Here is a 20,678-nt window from a genome sequence, read left to right on the forward strand (position 1 = left end):
CAATAAATTACATTTTATTATTTAATCGTATGGTGATTTTATACAATATACAGTTGATATAAGGCAAATGATTTTATACAATATACATATGATATTAGACAAGATTTTTCAATCAGTTAATTAAGCTGGGTGTGAGAGTGAACAAGTCATCGGGAATTCCAGGGTATGAATGAAGTGGATAGCGTTGGACTAAATGTTCAGTTGTCTGCTCTTCTTGATTACATTCACACATTGGTGAACTGATCCGGCCCCATTTGTAACTGAAGTACCTACAACAACTATGTCCAGTCCTTAACCTGTTGATGCGGCACCAAAGGTTCCTCGGTAGGTCAAAACCTTTTGGCTTCTTTGTGGGATAAATGTGATGGGTTCTGTTCCCAATGTTTTTGTTGACCATTCATGCTTCTAACTTTCATTTAGATCAAACCCATCCGCGATGAGTTGTCCTGCAGTAACACTTGCTGGCCTTCTTGATCGCAATCGTTACTGTGGCGGATGACAGAATTCCTGGTGAAGTGGTAGAGAGGGTGATGCAGAGATTTTCTTGGCCTCCCTCAGTAGAGCTTGTTTCCGCATTAAGTGAGGTGGAGGGATGTGACTCAGACAGGTAACCAGTGGCATGGGGTTGATTTGATGGAACCAGTAATGCAGCGCATTGTGTCGTTCAGTTTTGTGTCTACCTTCTTCACATGTACACTTTCCAACCAGACAGGTGCACAGTACTCGGTAGCAGAGTACACAAGACTGATGCCAGTTAAACGCAGACAGTCAGCAGAGGTTTCCCAGGTGGTACCACTGAGCTTATGTAATATGTTGTTCCTTGCAGCAACTTTGTGAGAAAGCTTGGTGATGTGCTCTTTGTAGCTTAGGGTTCTATCTAGAGCGATTTCGAGATATTTGGGGAAAGGATTGTACCTCAACGTTTGTCCATTGAGCAGAACTCTTGGTTTGTAGTTCGCAGCACGATTCGCTAGATGGAAACAAGAGACTTCAGTTTTTGATGTGCTTGGGATCACCATCCAGGTGTTAAAGAAAGTTGACATCTTCTCCAGATCCTCCGTAAGAATTCGTTCACCATCTTCGAAATTACTGCACTGTGCTACTAGTGCGATGTCACCAGCATAGATGAATTTAGTTGATATTGTGGTTGGTAAATCACTAATGTATAAATTGAATAGTGATGGGGCTAAAACAGATCCCTGTGGTAGTCCATTATTTAGTTTCCGTACTGGACAGACTTTTTGAAAAACTTTGTGCTGAATTTGATGTTGGAACTTCAACGGTGTAAGCCTGAAAGAACAGCCGGAAAGAAATTGATGAGTTTGGTTTCAAAATGATGAATCCTGACGAAATTACCGCAGTTTGTTCCACTGCAGTCGATAAAGACAGTGATGATGGACTATCTGATGAAGGTGTTGCTTAATCTGAATACATAATGACACAGAGGCAACAACACAACTAGACAAAATAATTGGAACCAGAGTGAAATTTTCGCTCTGCAGTGGGCTGTTTGTTGCTATGAAACTTCCCAGCAGATTAAAACTGTATGTCGTACCGAGACTCGTACTCAGGCCCTTCGCCTTTCATAGACAAGTTCTCTACCGACTGAGCTACCCAAGTACGACTCAACCAGCTGTCCTCATAACTTATTCCATCTTCCAGGAGTCTTAGTTCTGCAGGAGAGCTTCTGTGAAGTTTGAAGGCTAGGAGACGAGGTACTGGCGGGTGAGGACAGGTCCGGAGCCGTGCTTTGGTAGCTCAATTAGTAGAGCACTTGCACGCGAAAAGCAGCGGTCTCTAGTTGGAGTCTCGGCCAGCTAGGAAGTTTCAGATCAGCCCGTACTCCACTGCAGGGAGAAAATTTCATCCTGGAAACGTCCCCCAAGCTGTGGCTAAGCGATGTCTCCGCATCATCCTTTCTTCCAGGAGCGTTAGTTCTGCAAGTTTGGCTGGAGAGCTTCTGTGAAGTGGGTAAATACTGGGTAGGCCTACACCTGTTCATACATCAGCTCTCTGAACTTCATTTGTGTTACATTCTTGGGTTTTTTCCTGGTGACTGCACAGACAAATCATCTGTCACTGGGGAGCAGCATTCGTCCGTGAGCTCCTGTTAAACACCGTTGCCTTCTTGAGCTGTTGGAAATCTGACTCTCTCAGTGGTTTCTGATGGAGGAAAGTCTTCTGTTGAGAAGACCTGCGGATTGAATGGGAATATTCCCGTTCACTCGAAGGACATCTCAGCTGTTTGGATTGGGGGTACTGTAGAATATGCAGCTCGAAACAAAGCAATCGCGTATGACTGACTAATGGGTCATCCTGAATTAGTAACCGTTAGAAACGGAGAAGGAGGGCGGGGGGAGGGGGGGGGGGGAGGGGTTAAGAGCAGGCGCGTAGTATTTCTCTCTATCTTACTGCGTACCTTTAACCGATGCGCTACACAGTTCAAAACAATACGAGAAATGGCAGTTTCTGTTCGGTTCCGCTGTTTCTCGTGACGTGGTTTGTTCCTCACATAACGGTGATTCTTTTGGCATTTTCTAATGCATATCTAAACAGTGCTTACCGCTTACGATATGTAACTTAAGGATTACATAATTTGAAACAAAAGCTTCTATTTACCTGCTACATCCAATAAATCTGGTTGAGATCTTCAAGATTACATGTGATGGCGTCAGTATACACTGGTTTCCAAAATTAAAGCAACAAACTGTTATTTCCCCGTCCTGCATCCAGTCATACAAACTGTCAATAGATGTCCGTACGACCGCGTTCTGCACGGAGGATGACATTCAGGTCAAGGACAACCACAGCACCGATGACATCAGGGCAACTTTCAAACGGGGTAGTGTTTGCGTGTAGTCCCACATCCACAGTCGCTGTGTACACAGCAACAGACGGTGCAGTATGGCACAGAGAAGACGCCTACCAGGCTCCCTGCGATGGATAGCGAAAGGAAGAATGGAAGCAGGACAGTCGCAAATTGATGTGGCCGGATACCTTAATGTGAATCATTCTGTTGTTTCTCTCGTCATGAAATTGCATGGGCGAATTGGTAAGGTTTAATTGCTGTGAGGTAGCGTGACGAGATCTTGGGACCTCATGTGTCGTTACTGCGAGGTGCAGTAGACCCAGGCTTCGTATTAATGGTCGATAATGCTCGGTCTTATAGAGCATGGGTGGCTGACATTTTCTTGGTTCAAAATGGTTCAAATGGCTCTGAGCGCTATGGTACTTAACATCTGTGGTCATGAGTCCCCTAGAACTTAGAACTACTTAAACCTAACCAACCTAAGGACATCACACACATCCATGCCCGAGGCAGGATTCGAACCTGCGACCGTAGCTGTCGCGCGGTTCCAGACTGAAGCGCCTAGAACCGCTCGGCCACTGCGGCCGGCCATTTTCTTGGAAACGAAAGAAATTGCACGAATGGCATGATCTGCTCGCTCTTCGAATTTGCATCCCATAGAGCACATCTGGGGCGTACCTGGGAGACGGGTTGTGCCACGTCCCCATCCACCAACCACTCTCCAAGACTTGCGAGCAGCTCTGCGGGAAGAATGCGCGTTATTGGCACAACATGAGATTGATGACATCATTCACAGCATGCCTTGTCGTTGTCAGGCCTATACTGCTGCCAGAGGTGGTCAAATCACACTAAGCACATCAACCAGCTGTGTGAAAATCCGTTAAGTTGGAAAAAATGAAGAATATTTTTGTCTTCCTCTATGCATGTAGCAGTAGTTTACGTTCTTTGTTCTTTACATAGTTTTTAATTTACTATCACCTGTTTATACTGTACTGTGGTAAAATAAAAGCAACCTTGAAAAATTTTCGTTCGTTGCTTTAATTATGGACACCAATGTAGAGAGGATCAGATATCAACAGAGATGTTAAAAGAGGGCGGAAGCAAACTACACAGAGAAATTTATAACCTTATTACAATGATCTGGAAAACTGAAACGCTGCCTGAAGATTGGAAAACTGCAATAATTTGTCCCATACACAAGAAAGGAAACAGAATGGAATGTGGAAATTACAGAGGAATCAGTTTGCTGAACATAACATACAAAATCCTGTCAATGACCATTCTGGAAAAACTTAAACCTTACGCGGAAAACATTATTCAAGATTACCAGGCTGGATTTCGAACAAACCGCTCCACAACTGATAATTTGTTTGCTGTACGACAGATCTTTGAGAAATACTTGGAATTTAACAAAACCATCCACTGTCTCTTTATTGACTTCCTCCGAGCCTACGACAGCATCCACAGAAGTAGCCTCTACAACACCTGACGAAAATTTAGAGTACCCAGTAAAATCATTAGGATGATACAACTGTGCATGGATGGCTCCCAGGCAGCAGTGAAGTTCAGAGGATCCCTGTCCCTCACCTTCACAATTAAAACAGGCTTACGACAGGGAGACGCTCTTTCATGAGTCCTCTTCAACCTTGCATTAGAGAAAGTGGTTCCGGAGAGTAAATTACATCTATACAATGGTCTCCGATTCGAACACAGTGAAGTAAGACTCCTGGCTTATGCAGATGATATAGTGTTGCTGAGTGAAACTGAAAGAGATGTACAGATCTCTCAGGCACAGTGCCAGCAAAATCGGGCTTTTGATTAACCAAGAGAAAACCGAATATTTGGAAATAGGTAGAGTCATAAACCCAAATCCTTACTTTGATATTGACCAACATTCTAAATTCAGAAAAGTTCTCCAGTTTAAATACCTTGGATCACGTTTCAACGGTAAAAATATCATAACAGTGGATATAAATGAAAAAATAGCCTCAGGGTCAAGATGTCTGTATTCACTAATCAACCCACTCAAAAGTAAAGCTTTGTCAATCACCACAAAGATGAAGATATACAACGCTATTATCTGCCCCATGATGATGATGATGATGTCCTCCTCGCCGTGTCCGGCGACAGCGACTCCGTCAGTCTTCTCTGTCCTTGTTGTGGTAGGCTCGGATGTGGCTCGCGAATCCGAATTTCGCTTTGAATATCCTGTTGCATGAAGCACAGTGAAGTTGACCAGCAGAGTTGTAAGTATACGTGTAGACAGGCTTGAGCTGAGATTTTCGGAGCTCTCTTTTAGCATCCAGGTTCATTAGACGCTTTTGCTCGAATTGTTCGATGCTCTTATGTACAGTTGATCGCCACTCCGATCGGCGCAATGCTAGCTCCTCCCAACGGTTGTTTGGAATGCCATAGGCTGCAAGGTGGCGTTTAATGGTGTCTTTATATCGCAGGTGTTGACCACCTTTCCTCCTCTTCCCGCACGAGAGCTGCGAGTAGAACACCGCTTTAGGTAGCCTACTGTCATCCATGTGTACTATGTGACCATTCCATCTCAGTTGATGTTTCATTATTAAAGCTTCAATACCAGCCAGTTTCACGCGGCGCAAAATCTCCGTGTTTGGGACACGGTCTTCCCATTTGATGCGCAGAATTGATCTCAGACATCGAAGATGAAATTTATCTAGCTTCTTAATGTCAGCTTTGTAACAGCACCAGGTTTCCGAGGCATAGAGTAAGGTGGATAATACTACTGCTTTGTAGACTGCAATTTTTGTTTGTAGTTTGAGATCATGTGATTTCCATACTCGGTCATTAAGCTTACCGAAGGCTGAGGCTGCGCTGGCTATACGCGCTGCGATTTCCGTTGTCAGGCTGTTGTCACTTCTAATTTGGCTTCCCAGGTATTTGAAATTTGACACATTTTGCAAGGGTTTGTTATTTATCTCAATACTGGAGTCATCTGCATTAAGACCTCTAAGTGGCTGTTTGAGAACTTGCGTCTTAGTGATGCTAATGGCTAAGCCAAATCTTCTGCAGGAGGCATTTAGCAGATTTATGTAAGTCTGAAGAGTTTCGCAAGAATTAGCCATCATGCATACATCATCCGCGTAGAGAATCTCTAAGACTGATAGTTTGGTTACGCGACTTTTTGTTCTGAGGCGAGAGATGTTGAAGACACTTTTGTCTGTCCTTGTGTCGAGACTAATTTGATTACTACAGGCTTTGGTCGCGTCTCTCATAACAACTGCGAAGTAAAGTGAGAAGAATGTGGGAGCCAGAACACAGCCTTGTTTTACACCACATGTCACGGGAAACTGTTCTGAGAGCTTGTCCTCATGGCGGATTTTTGCCATCATGTTTTCATGAAACTGCCGAATCAAACTGACAATTTTGTCAGGGCACCCAGTTTTCTTTAGTATGATCTAGAGAGCTTCCCGTGGGACACGATCAAAAGCTTTTTCCAGGTCTACAAAGCACATGAACAAAGGCCGATGTTGCTCTAAGCTTTTCTCTTGCATTTGTTTGACAACAAATATGGCATCCACTGTGCCTCTGTTTGGGCGAAAGCCACACTGGGTCTCTGGTAGCAGTTTTTCTGCAAAGTGTGTTAACCGGGTGTTAATTATGTGGGCAAGGACTTTTCCCGCTGCTGAGAGAAGAGAAATGCCCCTGTGGGAGCTGCAGTCTGATATGTCACCCTTGCCTTTATAGATCTTGGAAATGCAAGCATCTTTCCAGTCTTGTGGAATCATTTCATACTCCCAAATCCTTAAGATCAGAGCAAACAATGGTTTCTTGATGTTTGGCCCCCCATATTTATATAGCTTGAAACTTCCCCTTTAGAAAAATTTATACACGACTGTGCTTAAACTGACACACAATATTTTTAGCGCAGCGCAATCTGACTTTCAATCATCTCTACAAGAGAATGGCCCTGACTAACATTAACCTGTACTTTTCACAAATCACTTACCTCACAAAAATCTTGGTTACTCCCACTACTGCAATACAGAAAGCGCCACTACTGCCAGCTAAATAAAAGATTCAAACTATGGAAGGCACTAACTACTGATAGGGATAGTTAGCAAATGAAAGATATTAATAGAGAACAAACAATGTATTTACCTTGATATCATCATATATATATATATATATATATATATATATATAGAGCAGTTCATGACAAATTTCAAAACTCCGCCATCTCTCTCCCCACATCCACCTCTGCTGGCGGCTCACCTCCAACTGCGCAACGCTACGCGCTGTTCACAGCCAGCTGCCTAACACTACAATGGCGAGTATTACAACAATGCAAAGCAGCCACAGACTGCACACAGCACAGCCAGTGATTTTCGTACAGAGGTGGCGTTACCAATAAAAAAAACCTAAACAGCCTACTTACAAGCTCTGATGGCAAGTTATCTAGTCCTGCTGTTTTGTCATTTTTCAGCTTAGCCAGTGCTGAAATGAATTCATCGTAGGAAGGGGCATCCGCAAGTTGTTCCTCAACTGGGAGGTCTTCAAGTGCTTCTATGTATGGAATATCGGTTGTCTGATGGTCGGGATTAAGAACGTCATTAAAATGTTCCGCCCACCGAGACAGGATGTCACTCTGTTGCGTCAGCCGACAACTTTTATCTTTGTTATAGACTGGTGCTATCTTCCCAACTCTTGGACCAAAGATAGTTTTCAGGGACTCAAAGAATCTGCCCGTTTGGTGTGAGTCGGCATATAACTGTATTTCATTTGCTTTATTTGCCCACCAACTGTCTTTGAGAGCACGTAGCTTCACTTTCAGATTGTAATGCGCTGCTCTACGCTTGTTATCATCAGGGGTGCGAAGAGAGGTTCTGAAATCATTAATTAGCTTTCTGATCTCTGGATCTGAGTCGTCAAACCAGTCCTGGTGCTTCTTCTGAGGCTTTCCCAAGACTTCTGAAGCACAGCCACGCAGTCTGCTAGCGTATGCACTCCACTGTTCATCTACAGGGGCAGATTCAGATATCAAAAGGCCATCGACACCAAATTTTTCATCCAGTTTTGCTCTCATAGTCTGATCATTGGCCAAGATTTTGCAGGACAATTTTGTTGGTATTTTGTGTGAAGCTCGGCGTGGTGCCTTCAAAGTTATCTTTAATTTGGACCTCACGAGTCGATGGTCTGTCCATCCCTGAGAGCCTCTCATTGCACGTGTGATCAGTACGTCACCAAGATCTCTGTACTGCCCCATAGTACTGTACGGTTCAGAAAGCTGGACGCTTACAAAGAGCGAAAGAGAAAAACTGAATGTTTTTGAAAGAAAAGTAATGAGAAAACTCTGGAGACCTGTGTTGGAGAATAGCGTATGGAGAATTCGAAAGAACAATGAAAATTATCAGTTAATAAAGCAACCCACTATCACCCAGAAATTAAAAGTAGGAGACTGCAATGGGGTGGAAATGTGGCCAGAATGGGAAACAACAGAATCAACAAGAAAGCATTTGAAGGAACCCTCCAGGCAACAAGACCATTGGGCCGACCTCGTAAAAGGTGGAAAGATGACACAGAGAAGGACATCGCAGCATTAGGAATTTCTGCAGGGTGGAGAGAGACTGCGAGAGATAGAAGGCGGTGGAAGCTGATCGTTGATGCAGCGGGTGGTCTACAGAGCCTGTGATCGCTGAGAAGAGAGAGAATGTAGAACAAATACTAAATGTAGTATTTCGCTGTCGGTCAGTGTTGCCAATGTAGAGAAAATGCCACTGCGAACTCTTACCAGAAGCGTATTCTTACTCGACCTTACCCTATCACCCTGAATAAGTCGTTTATAAGAGAAGGCTTTCAATCTTTGTACTATTAGGAAAGGCTCTATTTTTCTGACTTCTTAATTTTTTTGGGGAATACTTTCCATGTTTCTAGTGTCGCCATTGTACAGGAGGTGAGTACACATTGTAGGTTGCTGAGAGAGCGCTGTGTGCGGCAGGTGTGGCTGGCGGCTGAGGGCCCGCTGGACGTGGAGACGGGCGTGTCGTACTCGCGCCTGGCGGCGGGCAGCGGCGGCCGCATGGGCGACGGCTACGGCGCGGCGCTGGCCGCGGCCGACCTGGACGGCGACGGCTGCGACGACCTGCTGGTGGGCGCGCCGCGGGCCGGCCGCGCAGACGCGGGCGCCGTCTACGTCTACTTCGGCGGCCAGCAGGTGGGCCAAGCAACTGCGGCTGCGCGTGCGGGGTTGGGATCACAGTACACAGCGCGGCTATAACGGCTGTCAGCTCGTAGCAACGCAGTAACGAAAAATGTTCAAATGCGTGTGAATTCCTAAGGGACCAAACTGCTGAGGTCATCGGTCCCTAGACTTTCACACTACTTCACCTGTCCGGGGTGCATTTTTATTACACTGAAGCGCCAAAGAAACTAGTATAGGCATGCATATTCAAATACAGAGATATTTAACCAGGTAGAATATGACGCTGCGGTCGGCAACGCCTGTATAAGTCAACAAGTGAATGGCGCAGTTATTAGATCGATTACTGCTGCTACAACGGCAGGTTATTTAAGTGAGTTTGAACGTGGTGTTATGATCGGCGCACGGGCGATGGGACACAGCATCTCCGGTGGCGGTGAAGTGGGGATTTTCCCTGACGACCATTTCACGAGTGTACCGTGAGTATCAGGAATCCGGTAAAAGACCAAATCTCCGACATAGCTGCGGCCGGGAAAAGTTCTGCAGGAACGAGACCAATGACGAAAAAAATGGTTCAAATGGCTCTGAGCACTATGCGACTTAACTTCTGAGGTCATCAGTCGCCTAGAACTTAGAACTAATTAAACCTAACTTAGCTAAGGACATCACACACATCCATGCCAGAGGTAGGATTCGAACCTGCGACCGGAGCGGTCGCTCGGCTCTAGACTGTCGCGCCTAGAACCGCACGGCCACTCCGGCCGGCAGACCAATGACGACTTAAGAGAATCGCTCAACGTGACAGAAGTACAGCCCTTCCGCAAATTGTTGCTGATTTCAATCCTGGGCCGTCAACAAGTGTCAAGGTGCGAACCATTCAACGAAATATCATTGATATGGGCTTTCGGAATCGAAGGCCCACTCGTGTACCCTTGATGACTGTACGACACAAAGCTTTACGCCTCTCCTGGACTTGTCAACAGCGACATTGGACTATTGATAACTGGAAACACGTTGCTCGGTTGGACGAGTCTCGTATCAAATTGTATCGAGGGGATGGACGTGTTCGGGTATGGAGACAACCTTATGAATCCATGGACACTGAATGTCAGCAAGGGACTGTTCGACCTGGTGGAGGCTTGTAACCTTCTGGTATATAAAAATTTCCATTACAAAATTGACTGAGAATTAAAACTGATAAATTTTGGACGTAAGCAGTGCTACGTCATGGCCCTGTGAAGTCAACCTGAATAAACTGAAAAATTATTACTTCATAATTGTGTCGCCGGATAACGCTGTCTATATATCTGCTCCTAAAAGTCACAGCTTAGTGCAATGCTGGCCTTTCTACTACTACTGGACAACGTTTGTCTGAGATTTGCATTATTAGATAAAAAACTGACTTTGCTTGTTGACACAGCTGCATAGATGGTCCTCTGATTATTAAACAACACATGACTATCTGGGAAAATTTGTGAAATATTTAAATTCATGTAAATGACTGGTAAAAATTATGTTCTGAAAAATCTTATTATTGAAAACATTCCTGCTGACCATTACATAAAAAATTGAACATTACAAGTCTGACTTGATTAGTGCTGACAAATCACGAAAAGATTGAAACAAATCCATATTAGCATCTCAGACAATAAATTTAAGTACGCGCCTGGCGATGAAGAATAATAAAGTTTACCTTACACTACGTGGCAATGAACTGTGCTGCACCAGCGGCGACTGCTATTGCTCTTACATGGCTAGCAACTGTACTGTAGCGGTGAGCTACTACGATTTCTCCGTAACAGCGAGCTATTGCGACTGATCCATAACAACGAACTACTGCGACCGCTCTGCAGAAGCGAGCGACCACAACTGCTGCCGCCACTGCTCTGACTTGCGATTCTATTGCAGCAGAGATGTTTTATATTGCAGGCAGCGCGTGAGCAATACATCGAAATTACCTTTGCTCCAGTAGGGTAGTGAACAGTAAACCTCTTACATAATGAACCCCTTACAGGCTCTGTAATGGTTTGGGGCGTGTGCAGTTGGAGTGATATGGGACCCCTGATACTTCTAGATACGACTCTGACCGGTGACACGTACGTAAGCATCGTGTCTGATCAGCTACATCCATTCATGCCCATTTTGCATTCCGACGGACTTGGGAAATTCCAGCAGGACAATGCGACACCGCACACGCCCCGAACTGCTACAGAGTGGCTCCAGGAACGCGCTTCTGAGTTTAAACACTTCTGCTGGCCCCAAACGCCCCAGACATGAACATTATTGATCATATCTGGGATGCCTTGCAACGTGCTGTTCAGAAGAGATCTCTACCCCCAGGTACTCTTACGGATTTATGGACAGCCTACCAGAACTCATGGTGTCATTTCCCTCGAGCACTACTTTAGACATTATTCGGGTCCACGCCACGTCGTCTTGAGGCACTTCTGCGTGCTCGCGGGGACCCTACACGATATTAGGCAGGTGTACCGCTTTCTTTGGCTCTTCAGTGCATTTTCAGATACTTCTAAAAATGCTCTATTTCAGTGCCATAATTGGTTTCGTGCCATGATGCCCAGTTTCGGATGTCAAACGTTTCTCACTGCGAGGTGTGGCAAGTAAATAACGAGACTGGTGTAAGAAATGTGTTTTACTGCTAACCATGTTACAGCTTACCTTTATCCCGTCCAACGTACTCACTTCCTCTACCTATAGACCGCTGCATATGTCTGTTCCAATGTGCAAAGCACTTCTGTAGCTCATCCATTGTCACCCTTTTCAACAACTCTGCCGTGTTTGCTCTTACCGTTTCAAGAGGTTCAAAATGTGTTCACTTCAATGGTCGCTACACTTTTGGGAACAGATGAAAGTCACAGGGAGCTAGATCTGGTGAATAGGAAGGGGCCGGCCGCGGTGGTCTCGCGGTTCTAGGCGCGCAGTCCGGAACCGTGCGACTGCTACGGTCGCAGGTTCGAATCCTGCCTCGGGCATGGATGTGTGTGATGTCCTTAGGTTAGTTAGGTTTAAGTAGTTCTAAGTTCTAGGGGATTAATGACCACAGCAGTTGAGTCCCATAGTGCTCAGAGCCGGGAATAGGAAGGATGTTCGAGCACAGGAATGCGCGTGTCCGCTAATAACTGTTTCACAGGTATAGCACTGTGGGTTGGCGCATTGTCCCAGTGCAGAATCCATGCGTCGTCCTTCCACAAATCTGGTCTTTTCTTCCTTACTCTTTCCCCCAACTTGAGTAGGACTTCTTTGCTGTATTTATGATCAACGATTTAACCTTTAAAACGCACCCACTGAGTCATTATAATATTCCTGATTTACAAAACCGATCACAACTGCCTTCAGTTTTTCTCTTTTTCATTCTTAGCGGAGTGAGAGTCTTCGAGTGCATCGGGTGTCACTTTGTTTGTGTGTCGTCCTGGAAGATCCAGTTTTCATCAAACGTGATGATGTGTATGAGCAAGTAAGATTCTTCACTGAGTCATTCCATTCCATCAGAGCCAATGTTCTTACCGTGGTCTGTTTGTTTCTGAAAGAAGTTTTTCGGAACCATTTTGCACAAACTTTTATCATGTTTAACTCGTCAAGCAAAATTTTTCTTACTGTCTCTTTGTTCAAGTCTTGGATCATCCGAACGCGCAGACGTCGGTCTTTCCCCACAATTTCATAAATTTTCCTATCCTTTGGTTCAAAATGGTTCAAATGGCTCTGAGCACTATGGGACTTAACATCTATGGTCATCAGTCCCCTAGAACTTAGAACTACTTAAACCTAACTAACCTAAGGACATCACACAACACCTAGTCATCACGAGGCAGAGAAAATCCCTGACCCCGCCGGGAATCGTACCCGGGGACCCGGGCGTGGGAAGCGAGAACGCTACCGCACGACCACGAGCTGCGGACCGTATCCTTTGGTTCAGTTCTTGAACTCACAGATGGACGGGGAATTCCATTATCTTCAGCCTCCTCCTGACCTTTTAAAAACAATTTGTGCAATTCAAAAACTCGCGCACGTGATATACCATTATTACCAAACACCTCCTTTAATGTAAGAAAATAGTCCGTTGTGGACTTTGTAATTTAAAGAGGAATCACAGGTAAACGCGCTGCTCGATTTTTAAGTTCACCATGATCGCGGTACTATCACTGAACCATGTCCTCTACAACCAAGGCTCAAAAACAAACTAAAGCAGACAAAAAGACGAAACGAACAGTGTTACCTCTTGAACGTTCAAGGCCAACTGCATGTTCAAGGCCAACTGCATTCCAGTACCAACCAGCCCCCACGCGGCTGTGTGTAGGAGGTGCGCAGTCTCGTTATTTAGTTGCCACACCTCTTACATTACTATTTTCGCTAGCAACACGTCATCCCCTCCTGCAATGAACAAGAATATTTGTATATTAAGCGCCATTTTATATGGCGTTCCGACGGCAAAAAACGTAGATGCGGCTGCACTTGACTATACATAAGGTTAAGCAATCGTATACAGTCAAATATGCTCCATTTGATGGCGCTTTGTCTTGCTATTGTCGTCACGCTTTTGCTAGACGACGTTTAAGCTGCTGCAGTGAAACAGCACACACATTCTAAATAAATCAAAGAATGAAACGCCATGGAATTCGTTGCCATTTTATTATTTACTGACTTTTGGTTTCTTGATTATACAGCCAACCACAATGCAACGTATTAGTAACAACTGTTACGAAGATATGAGCAGCAGTACGTCTTTTTCAATCAGCGCCCTGTATTTTTTTATTCGATAACTCACTTCATCTCCTCAAAACCTGTTCAAAAACGTACCAAGTATTCACGTAAATACAACGTTCAACTTCACAGGAAACAGAAACTGGATCTTGAACACCATTTTGTAGCACTTCAATTCGTTGAGTACACAAAGTGGGGTAGAACACTCAAAGGTCCTCAAAGTGGTGACCATGGACAGTGATGCACCGGCCTGTGCATTGGATGAAATAATTCATTGCCGCTTCCATTGTTACATGCTAATGTTTCTGCAGATCATCTGGAATTGGAATATCGCGATCGACAATGTCTTTTATGGATTCCAAAAGCAAAATATCCAGAGGTATTTAGGTGAGGTGACAGAGCAGGCCAATCCACTGTTCCCCCGCGACCAATCTATCTAGCAGGATATCTTCGGTTCAGAACAAACCGTGCACACAAGGCATAATGTGCTGAACATCCACCATGTTGGTACCACGTAAGCAGTCTGGATCTTAGCAGCACTTCACTCTCAAGGAGAAGAAGAATTCGAGTGAGAAATTTTGCAAATTCCCTGCCAGTTGGGTTACCACTGATAAAATAAGCGCCAATAGTTGAAGCAGACCTCCCGCAAGCTGACTTGGCCCTTGCGCAGAAACGCATTCTCACTTTCAGGGCTGGGTGGGTCCATCCCCCTGTTCTGAAAGGCGACCACCTACGTTCGATGTGCACTTCATCAGTTACGAACAAGACATGCTATTTCCACTTGTCTACACTGCAGGACTGGAGAGGTATTCATGCTGGCTGTTCTACAATCTTACTCAAACGATTTTTGGGAAACTATTTCGTAAAAAAATTTGATTCTCTTGCATCTCACAGCCCATTTCGTCAGATTCTAGATGAGCAGCCTGTCATTTCGTTAACTGTCGTAGTTATTGTGATATTCTGACATTATGTAAGGTATTTCGCGAAATTCGGATATCTTGCAATGAAAAATAGGGGTCGCTTTGTGCCTGTGTTTGGTGCTTTTTATATCATATATTGCTGTGTACGAAATGAAGGTAACATATTGAATATTCCCATAAACTGGAGGCAGATCTATATTTTACTCCAATCTCGAGGAACGGATTTTGTGTAGTACACTCACTTCTGGTCACAAACACAAACGACTGAGTGAAAATGAAATTCTCGTAACATCCCTCAAATCTCATAAATGGTTCTACATATCGAAACAAGTTTTTGGCAAATGACATCACACAAAGCGAAGAGTGTTTTGCCATATAGTTAACAACCGAAACTTTCTTATTTGAAGCGATGTATGACGGAGTACAGGTTTTTCAGTGAAATAATGTGATTATTTTAAGGGCCATCGATAATTGGTGAAATAAGAATTATATTGAGTTTGTAACAACTTGAGTGAAGGAATAAAGCGTTTATTTTTATACCGAGAACGAGCTTTTCATAAGCTGCTGATCTTACTTCTCCTCAGTTGTTTGTTTAACCCTAATAATAGATCGTTTCAGGATTCTGTCGTAACTACAACTGCATTAGCATGTTAGAGAGATGGAATTCTGTAAAGTCTACTGTGTATGGGCAAAAGAATCTGATTTTAACACGGACACAAGAGAAGGAAAGAAATTCGGACAAGTGCAAGTAGGACCCGTGCACCGAGGGTTCCGTCCAAACTTAATTCAAATGTTTCAAATGGCTCTGAGCACTATAGGACTTAACATTTGCGGTCATCAGTCCCCTAGAACTTAGAACTACTTAAACCTAACTAACCTAAGGACATCACACACATCCATGCCCGAGGCAGGATTCGAACCTGCGACCGTAGCGGTCACGCGGTTCCAGACTGAAGCGCCTAGAACAGCACGGCCACACCGGCCGCCTCCAAACTTAATTATGTACCGGTTGGTTATAATTAACCTTCCCCTATTTAACACGGTATAATTACCGTACGAGCACTAAACTTGGTAGCATTAATGTCCAGAGTATGGGGAGCATGATTTCCATGCGTCACAGGGACACCGTCGAGCTCTAACTATGACGACCAGGTGCCGTGATCAGTCATCGTGATTCATAGTCTCTAACACCTGACCAGTCGCTGTGCAGTTGTTAACGTGTCAACATAAGCTTGGACAAAAGGAGCAGGGCATTGTTGGTGAAGCTCTGTTATCAAAACAAAGTAATGCTCCAGCTGCACTTCGAGAATATCGCCGGCAGAAAGTATTACGGAAGGGTCCTCTTTCTCTTCCTGCTGTGCGGAACATGATGAAGAAGTTCGAATCAACTGGAGAACTGGGCGTCGCTACGGGGAGAGGCCGACGGCTTGTACACTCCTGGAAATTGAAATAAGAACACCGTGAATTCATTGTCCCAGGAAGGGGAAACTTTATTGACACATTCCTGGGGTCAGATACATCACATGATCACACTGACAGAACCACAAGCACATAGACACAGTCAACAGAGCATGCACAATGTCGGCACTAGTACAGTGTATATCCACCTTTCGCAGCAATGCAGGCTGCTATTCTCCCATGGAGACGATCGTAGAGATGCTGGATGTAGTCCTGTGGAACGGCTTGCCATGCCATTTCCACCTGGCGCCTCAGTTGGACCAGCGTTCGTGCTGGACGTGCAGACCGCGTGAGACGACGCTTCATCCAGTCCCAAACATGCTCAATGGGGGACAGATCCGGAGATCTTGCTGGCCAGGGTAGTTGACTTACACCTTCTAGAGCACGTTGGGTGGCACGGGATACATGCGGACGTGCATTGTCCTGTTGGAACAGCAAGTTCCCTTGCCGGTCTAGGAGTGGTAGAACGATGGGTTCGATGACGGATTGTATGTACTGTGCACTATTCAGTGTCCCCTCGACGATCACCAGTGGTGTACGGCCAGTGTAGGAGATCGCTCCCCACACCATGATGCCGGGTGTTGGCCCTGTGTGCCTCGGTCGTATGCAGTCCTGATTGTGGCGCTCACCTGCACGGCGCCAAACACGCATACGACCATCATTGGCACCAAGGCAGAAGCGACTCTCATCGCTGAAGACGACACGTCTCCATTCGTCCCTCCATTCACGCCTGTCGCGACACCACTGGAGGCGGGCTGCACGATGTTGGGGCGTGAGCGGAAGACGGCCTAACGGTGTGCGGGACCGTAGCTCAGCTTCATGGAGACGGTTGCGAATGGTCCTCGCCGATACCCCAGGAGCAACAGTGTCCCTAATTTGCTGGGAAGTGGCGGTGCGGTCCCCTACGGCACTGCGTAGGATCCTACGGTCTTGGCGTGCATCCGTGCGTCGCTGCGGTCCGGTCCCAGGTCGACGGGCACGTGCACCTTCCGCCGACCACTGGCGACAACATCGATGTACTGTGGAGACCTCACGCCCCACGTGTTGAGCAATTCGGCGGTACGTCCACCCGGCCTCCCGCATGCCCACTATACGCCCTCGCTCAAAGTCCGTCAACTGCACATACGGTTCACGTCCACGCTGTCGCGGCATGCTACCAGTGTTAAAGACTGCGATGGAGCTCCGTATGCCACGGCAAACTGGCTGACACTGACGGCGGCGGTGCACAAATGCTGCGCAGCTAGCGCCATTCGACGGCCAACACCGCGGTTCCTGGTGTGTCCGCTGTGCCGTGCGTGTGATCATTGCTTGTACAGCCCTCTCGCAGTGTCCGGAGCAAGTATGGTGGGTCTGACACACCGGTGTCAATGTGTTCTTTTTTCCATTTCCAGGAGTGTAGATAATGCTGCGCGCAGCTCCCGATCGTCAGGCAGCGCGCGTGCTGTGCCACGGCAGTTGAACATACCGTGGTCCACTGTACGGAAGGTGCTTCGAACCATTCTCAAATGGCATCCGCACAAGATCCATGTCGTACAGCAGCTTGCACCACAGGACGCACAACTATGTGTTGACTTTGCCCTCCATTTTCTCGCAAGGACTGAAGTTGACGAGGGCTGGTCCAGGACCGTCCTATGGACAGACGAAGCTCATTATCCTCTGACGGGTCAGGTGAATGCACAGAATTACCGAGTGTGGGGATCTTCACCTCCAGTCACTGTGTATGAAGTTCCTCTGTCTGGTGAACATGTCATCGTATGGTGTGGCTTCACGTCTACATTCATCATTGGCCCATTCTTTTTTGAACAGGTTGGCGCTCAAGGACCAAAGACGTGCAATGTGACTGGCCAGCGTTACTGTGATGTGCTTCGCTGGCATGTGATACCCGCCCTAAAAGAGAGAGAAGCATTGAACTCAACAGCTTTCACATAAGATGGGCCCCTACCGTACATCACTCGTGAAGTTCACCTTCTTCTCCGAAACACATTTGGAAACGATCCATTATCAATCGATCTTTTCCAAATACTTGTCCGCCACGATCATCTGATCTCACTCCCTGTGATTTCTAGTTGTGGGGCTACCTGAGGACTGGGGTTAACCAAGGGAATATTCACGCATGTACTGATGTGAAGTGCGGCATGTCAAGAGAGGTAGCCAGCATACCTACGGACATGCTTCGTTCTGCTGTGCAGAATGCAATCCTGCGCTTGAAGACTCTTTTGCCGGCCGGAGTGGCCGTGCGGTTCTAGGCGCTACAATCTGGAGCCGAGCGACCGCTACGGTCGCAGGTTCGAATCTGCCTCGGGCATGGATGTGTGTGATGTCTTTAGGTTAGTTAGGTTTAATTAGTTCTAAGTTCTAGGCGACTGATGACCTCAGCAGTTAAGTCGCATAGTGCTCAGAGCCATTTGAACCATTTTAAGACTCTTTTGGACACTGATGGGCGCCGTATTCAGCCCGTTTTGCAGCAGTAATGGTACCGGCATGTAATGGTATGCTGTACCGTAGCAGCACATTAAAGGTGCTTCAATTGAATGGATTCTGCATTACTTCTCTTCCCCATGTCCCTGACATTAATGCTACCAAGTTTGGTGCTCGTATGATAATTAGCTACCGTGTTGTAACGTGTTAAATATGGATGGGAAGAAAATCAATGTGCACTCCGTGGGCATACCGGGGAGAGTCATTCCAGATGTGGAAAGGGTCCTTCCGGATGACATGAAGGGTACAGGGTGCACCCATCTGCAGGTGGTCGCTCATGTCGGCACCAATGATGTTTGTCGCTATGGATCGGATGAAATCCTGTCTGGCTTCCGGGGCTATCTGATTTGGTGAAGACTGCCAGTCTCGCTAGCGGGATGAAAGCAGAGCTCACCATCTGCAGAATTGTCGACAGCACTGACTGCGGACCTTTGGTATAGAGCCGTGTGGAGGGTCTGAATCAGAGGCTGAGACGGTTCTGCGACCGTGTGGGCTGCAGATTCCTCGACTTGCGCCATAGGGTGGTGGGGTTTCGGGTTCCGTTGGAGAGATCAGGAGTCCACTACACGCAGCAGGCGGCTACACGGGTAACAGGGGTTGTGTGACGTGGACTGGGCAGTTTTTTTAGGTTAGATGGCCTCAGGCAAGTACAGAAAGGGCAACAGCCTCAAAGGGTGCGGGGCTAAGTCAGGACATGCGGAAACCAAGCAGCAGTCGGTACTGTAATTGTAAACTGTCGAAGCTGCGATGGTAAAGTACCGGAACTTCAAGCGCTGATAGAAAGCACCGAAGCTGAAATCGTTATAGGTACGGAAAGCTGGCTGGAGCCAGAGATAAATTCTACTGAAATTTTTACAAAGGCACAGACGGTGTTTAGAAAGGATAGATTGCATGCAACCGTTGGTGGCGTGTTTGTCGCTGTTAGTAGAAGTTTATCCTGTAGTGAAGTAGAAGTGGATAGTTCCTGTGAATTATTATGGGTGGAGGTTACACTCAACAACCGAGCTAGGTTAGTAATTGGCTACTTTTACCGACCTCCCGACTCAGCAGCATTAGTGGCAGAACAACTGAGAGAAAATCTGGAATACATTTCACATAAATTTTCTCAGCATGTTATAGTCTTAGGTGGAGATTTCAATTTACCAAATATAGACTGGGACACTCAGATGTTTAGGACTGGTGTTAGGGACAGAGCATCGAGTGACATTATACTGAGTGCACTATCCGAAAATCACCTTGAGCAATTAAACAGAGAACCGACTCGTGAAGATAACATCTTGGACCTACTGATAATAAACAGACCCGAACTTTTCGACTCTGTAAGCGCAGAACAGGGAATCGGTGATCATAAGGTCGTTGTAGCATCCCTGAATATGGAAGCAAGTAGGAATTTAAAAAAGTGAGGAAGGTTTATCTGTTTAGCAAGAGTAATAGAAGGCAGATTTCAGACTACGTAACAGATCAAAATGAAAATTTCTTTTCCGACACTGACAATGTTGAGTGTTTATGGAAAAAGTTCAAGGCAATCGTAAAATGCGTTTTAGACAGGTGCGGGCCGATTAAAACTGTGAGGGACGGGAAAAACCCACCGTGGTTCAACAACAAAGTTAGGAAACAACTGCGAAAACAAAGAGAGCTTCACTGCAAGTTTAAACGCAGCCAAAACCTCTCAGACAAACAGAAGCTAAACGACTTGACAGACTTGACAGAAAATCCTAGGAAGTTCTGGTCTTACGTTAAATCAGTAAGTGGATCGAAACAGCATATCCAGACACTCTGGGATGATGATGGCATTGAAACAGAGGATGACACGCGTAAAGCTGAAATACTAAACACCTTTTTCCAAAGCTGTTTCACAGAGGAAGACCGCACTGTAGTTCCTTCTCTAAATCCTCGCACAAACGAAAAAAATGGCTGACATCGAAATAAGTGTCCAAGGAATAGAAAAGCAACTGAAATCACTCAACAGAGGAAAGTCCACTGGACCTGACGGGATACCAATTCGATTCTACACAGAGTACGCGAAAGAACTTGCCCCCCTTCTAACAGCCGTGTACCGCAAGTCTCTAGAGGAACGGAAGGTTCGAAATGATTGGAAAAGAGCACAGGTAGTCCCAGTCTTCAAGAAGGG

At 45.9% G+C, this 20,678-nt stretch overlaps 1 protein-coding gene across 1 annotated transcript in view; it reads left to right on the forward strand.

The window, feature by feature from the left end:
* Positions 1-20,678, forward strand: part of LOC126262652 (integrin alpha-PS3-like) — a 440,796-nt gene that overhangs the window by 70,986 nt on the left and 349,132 nt on the right. The window contains exon 9 of the mRNA XM_049959421.1: positions 8,775-8,990. Within this exon, the coding sequence (XP_049815378.1) occupies positions 8,775-8,990 (216 nt within the window). The remainder of the gene's footprint in view (positions 1-8,774; positions 8,991-20,678) is intronic.

This window comes from Schistocerca nitens, chromosome 6 (genome assembly GCF_023898315.1).
Source record: "Schistocerca nitens isolate TAMUIC-IGC-003100 chromosome 6, iqSchNite1.1, whole genome shotgun sequence".
Classification (NCBI taxonomy): Eukaryota; Metazoa; Arthropoda; class Insecta; order Orthoptera; family Acrididae; genus Schistocerca; species Schistocerca nitens.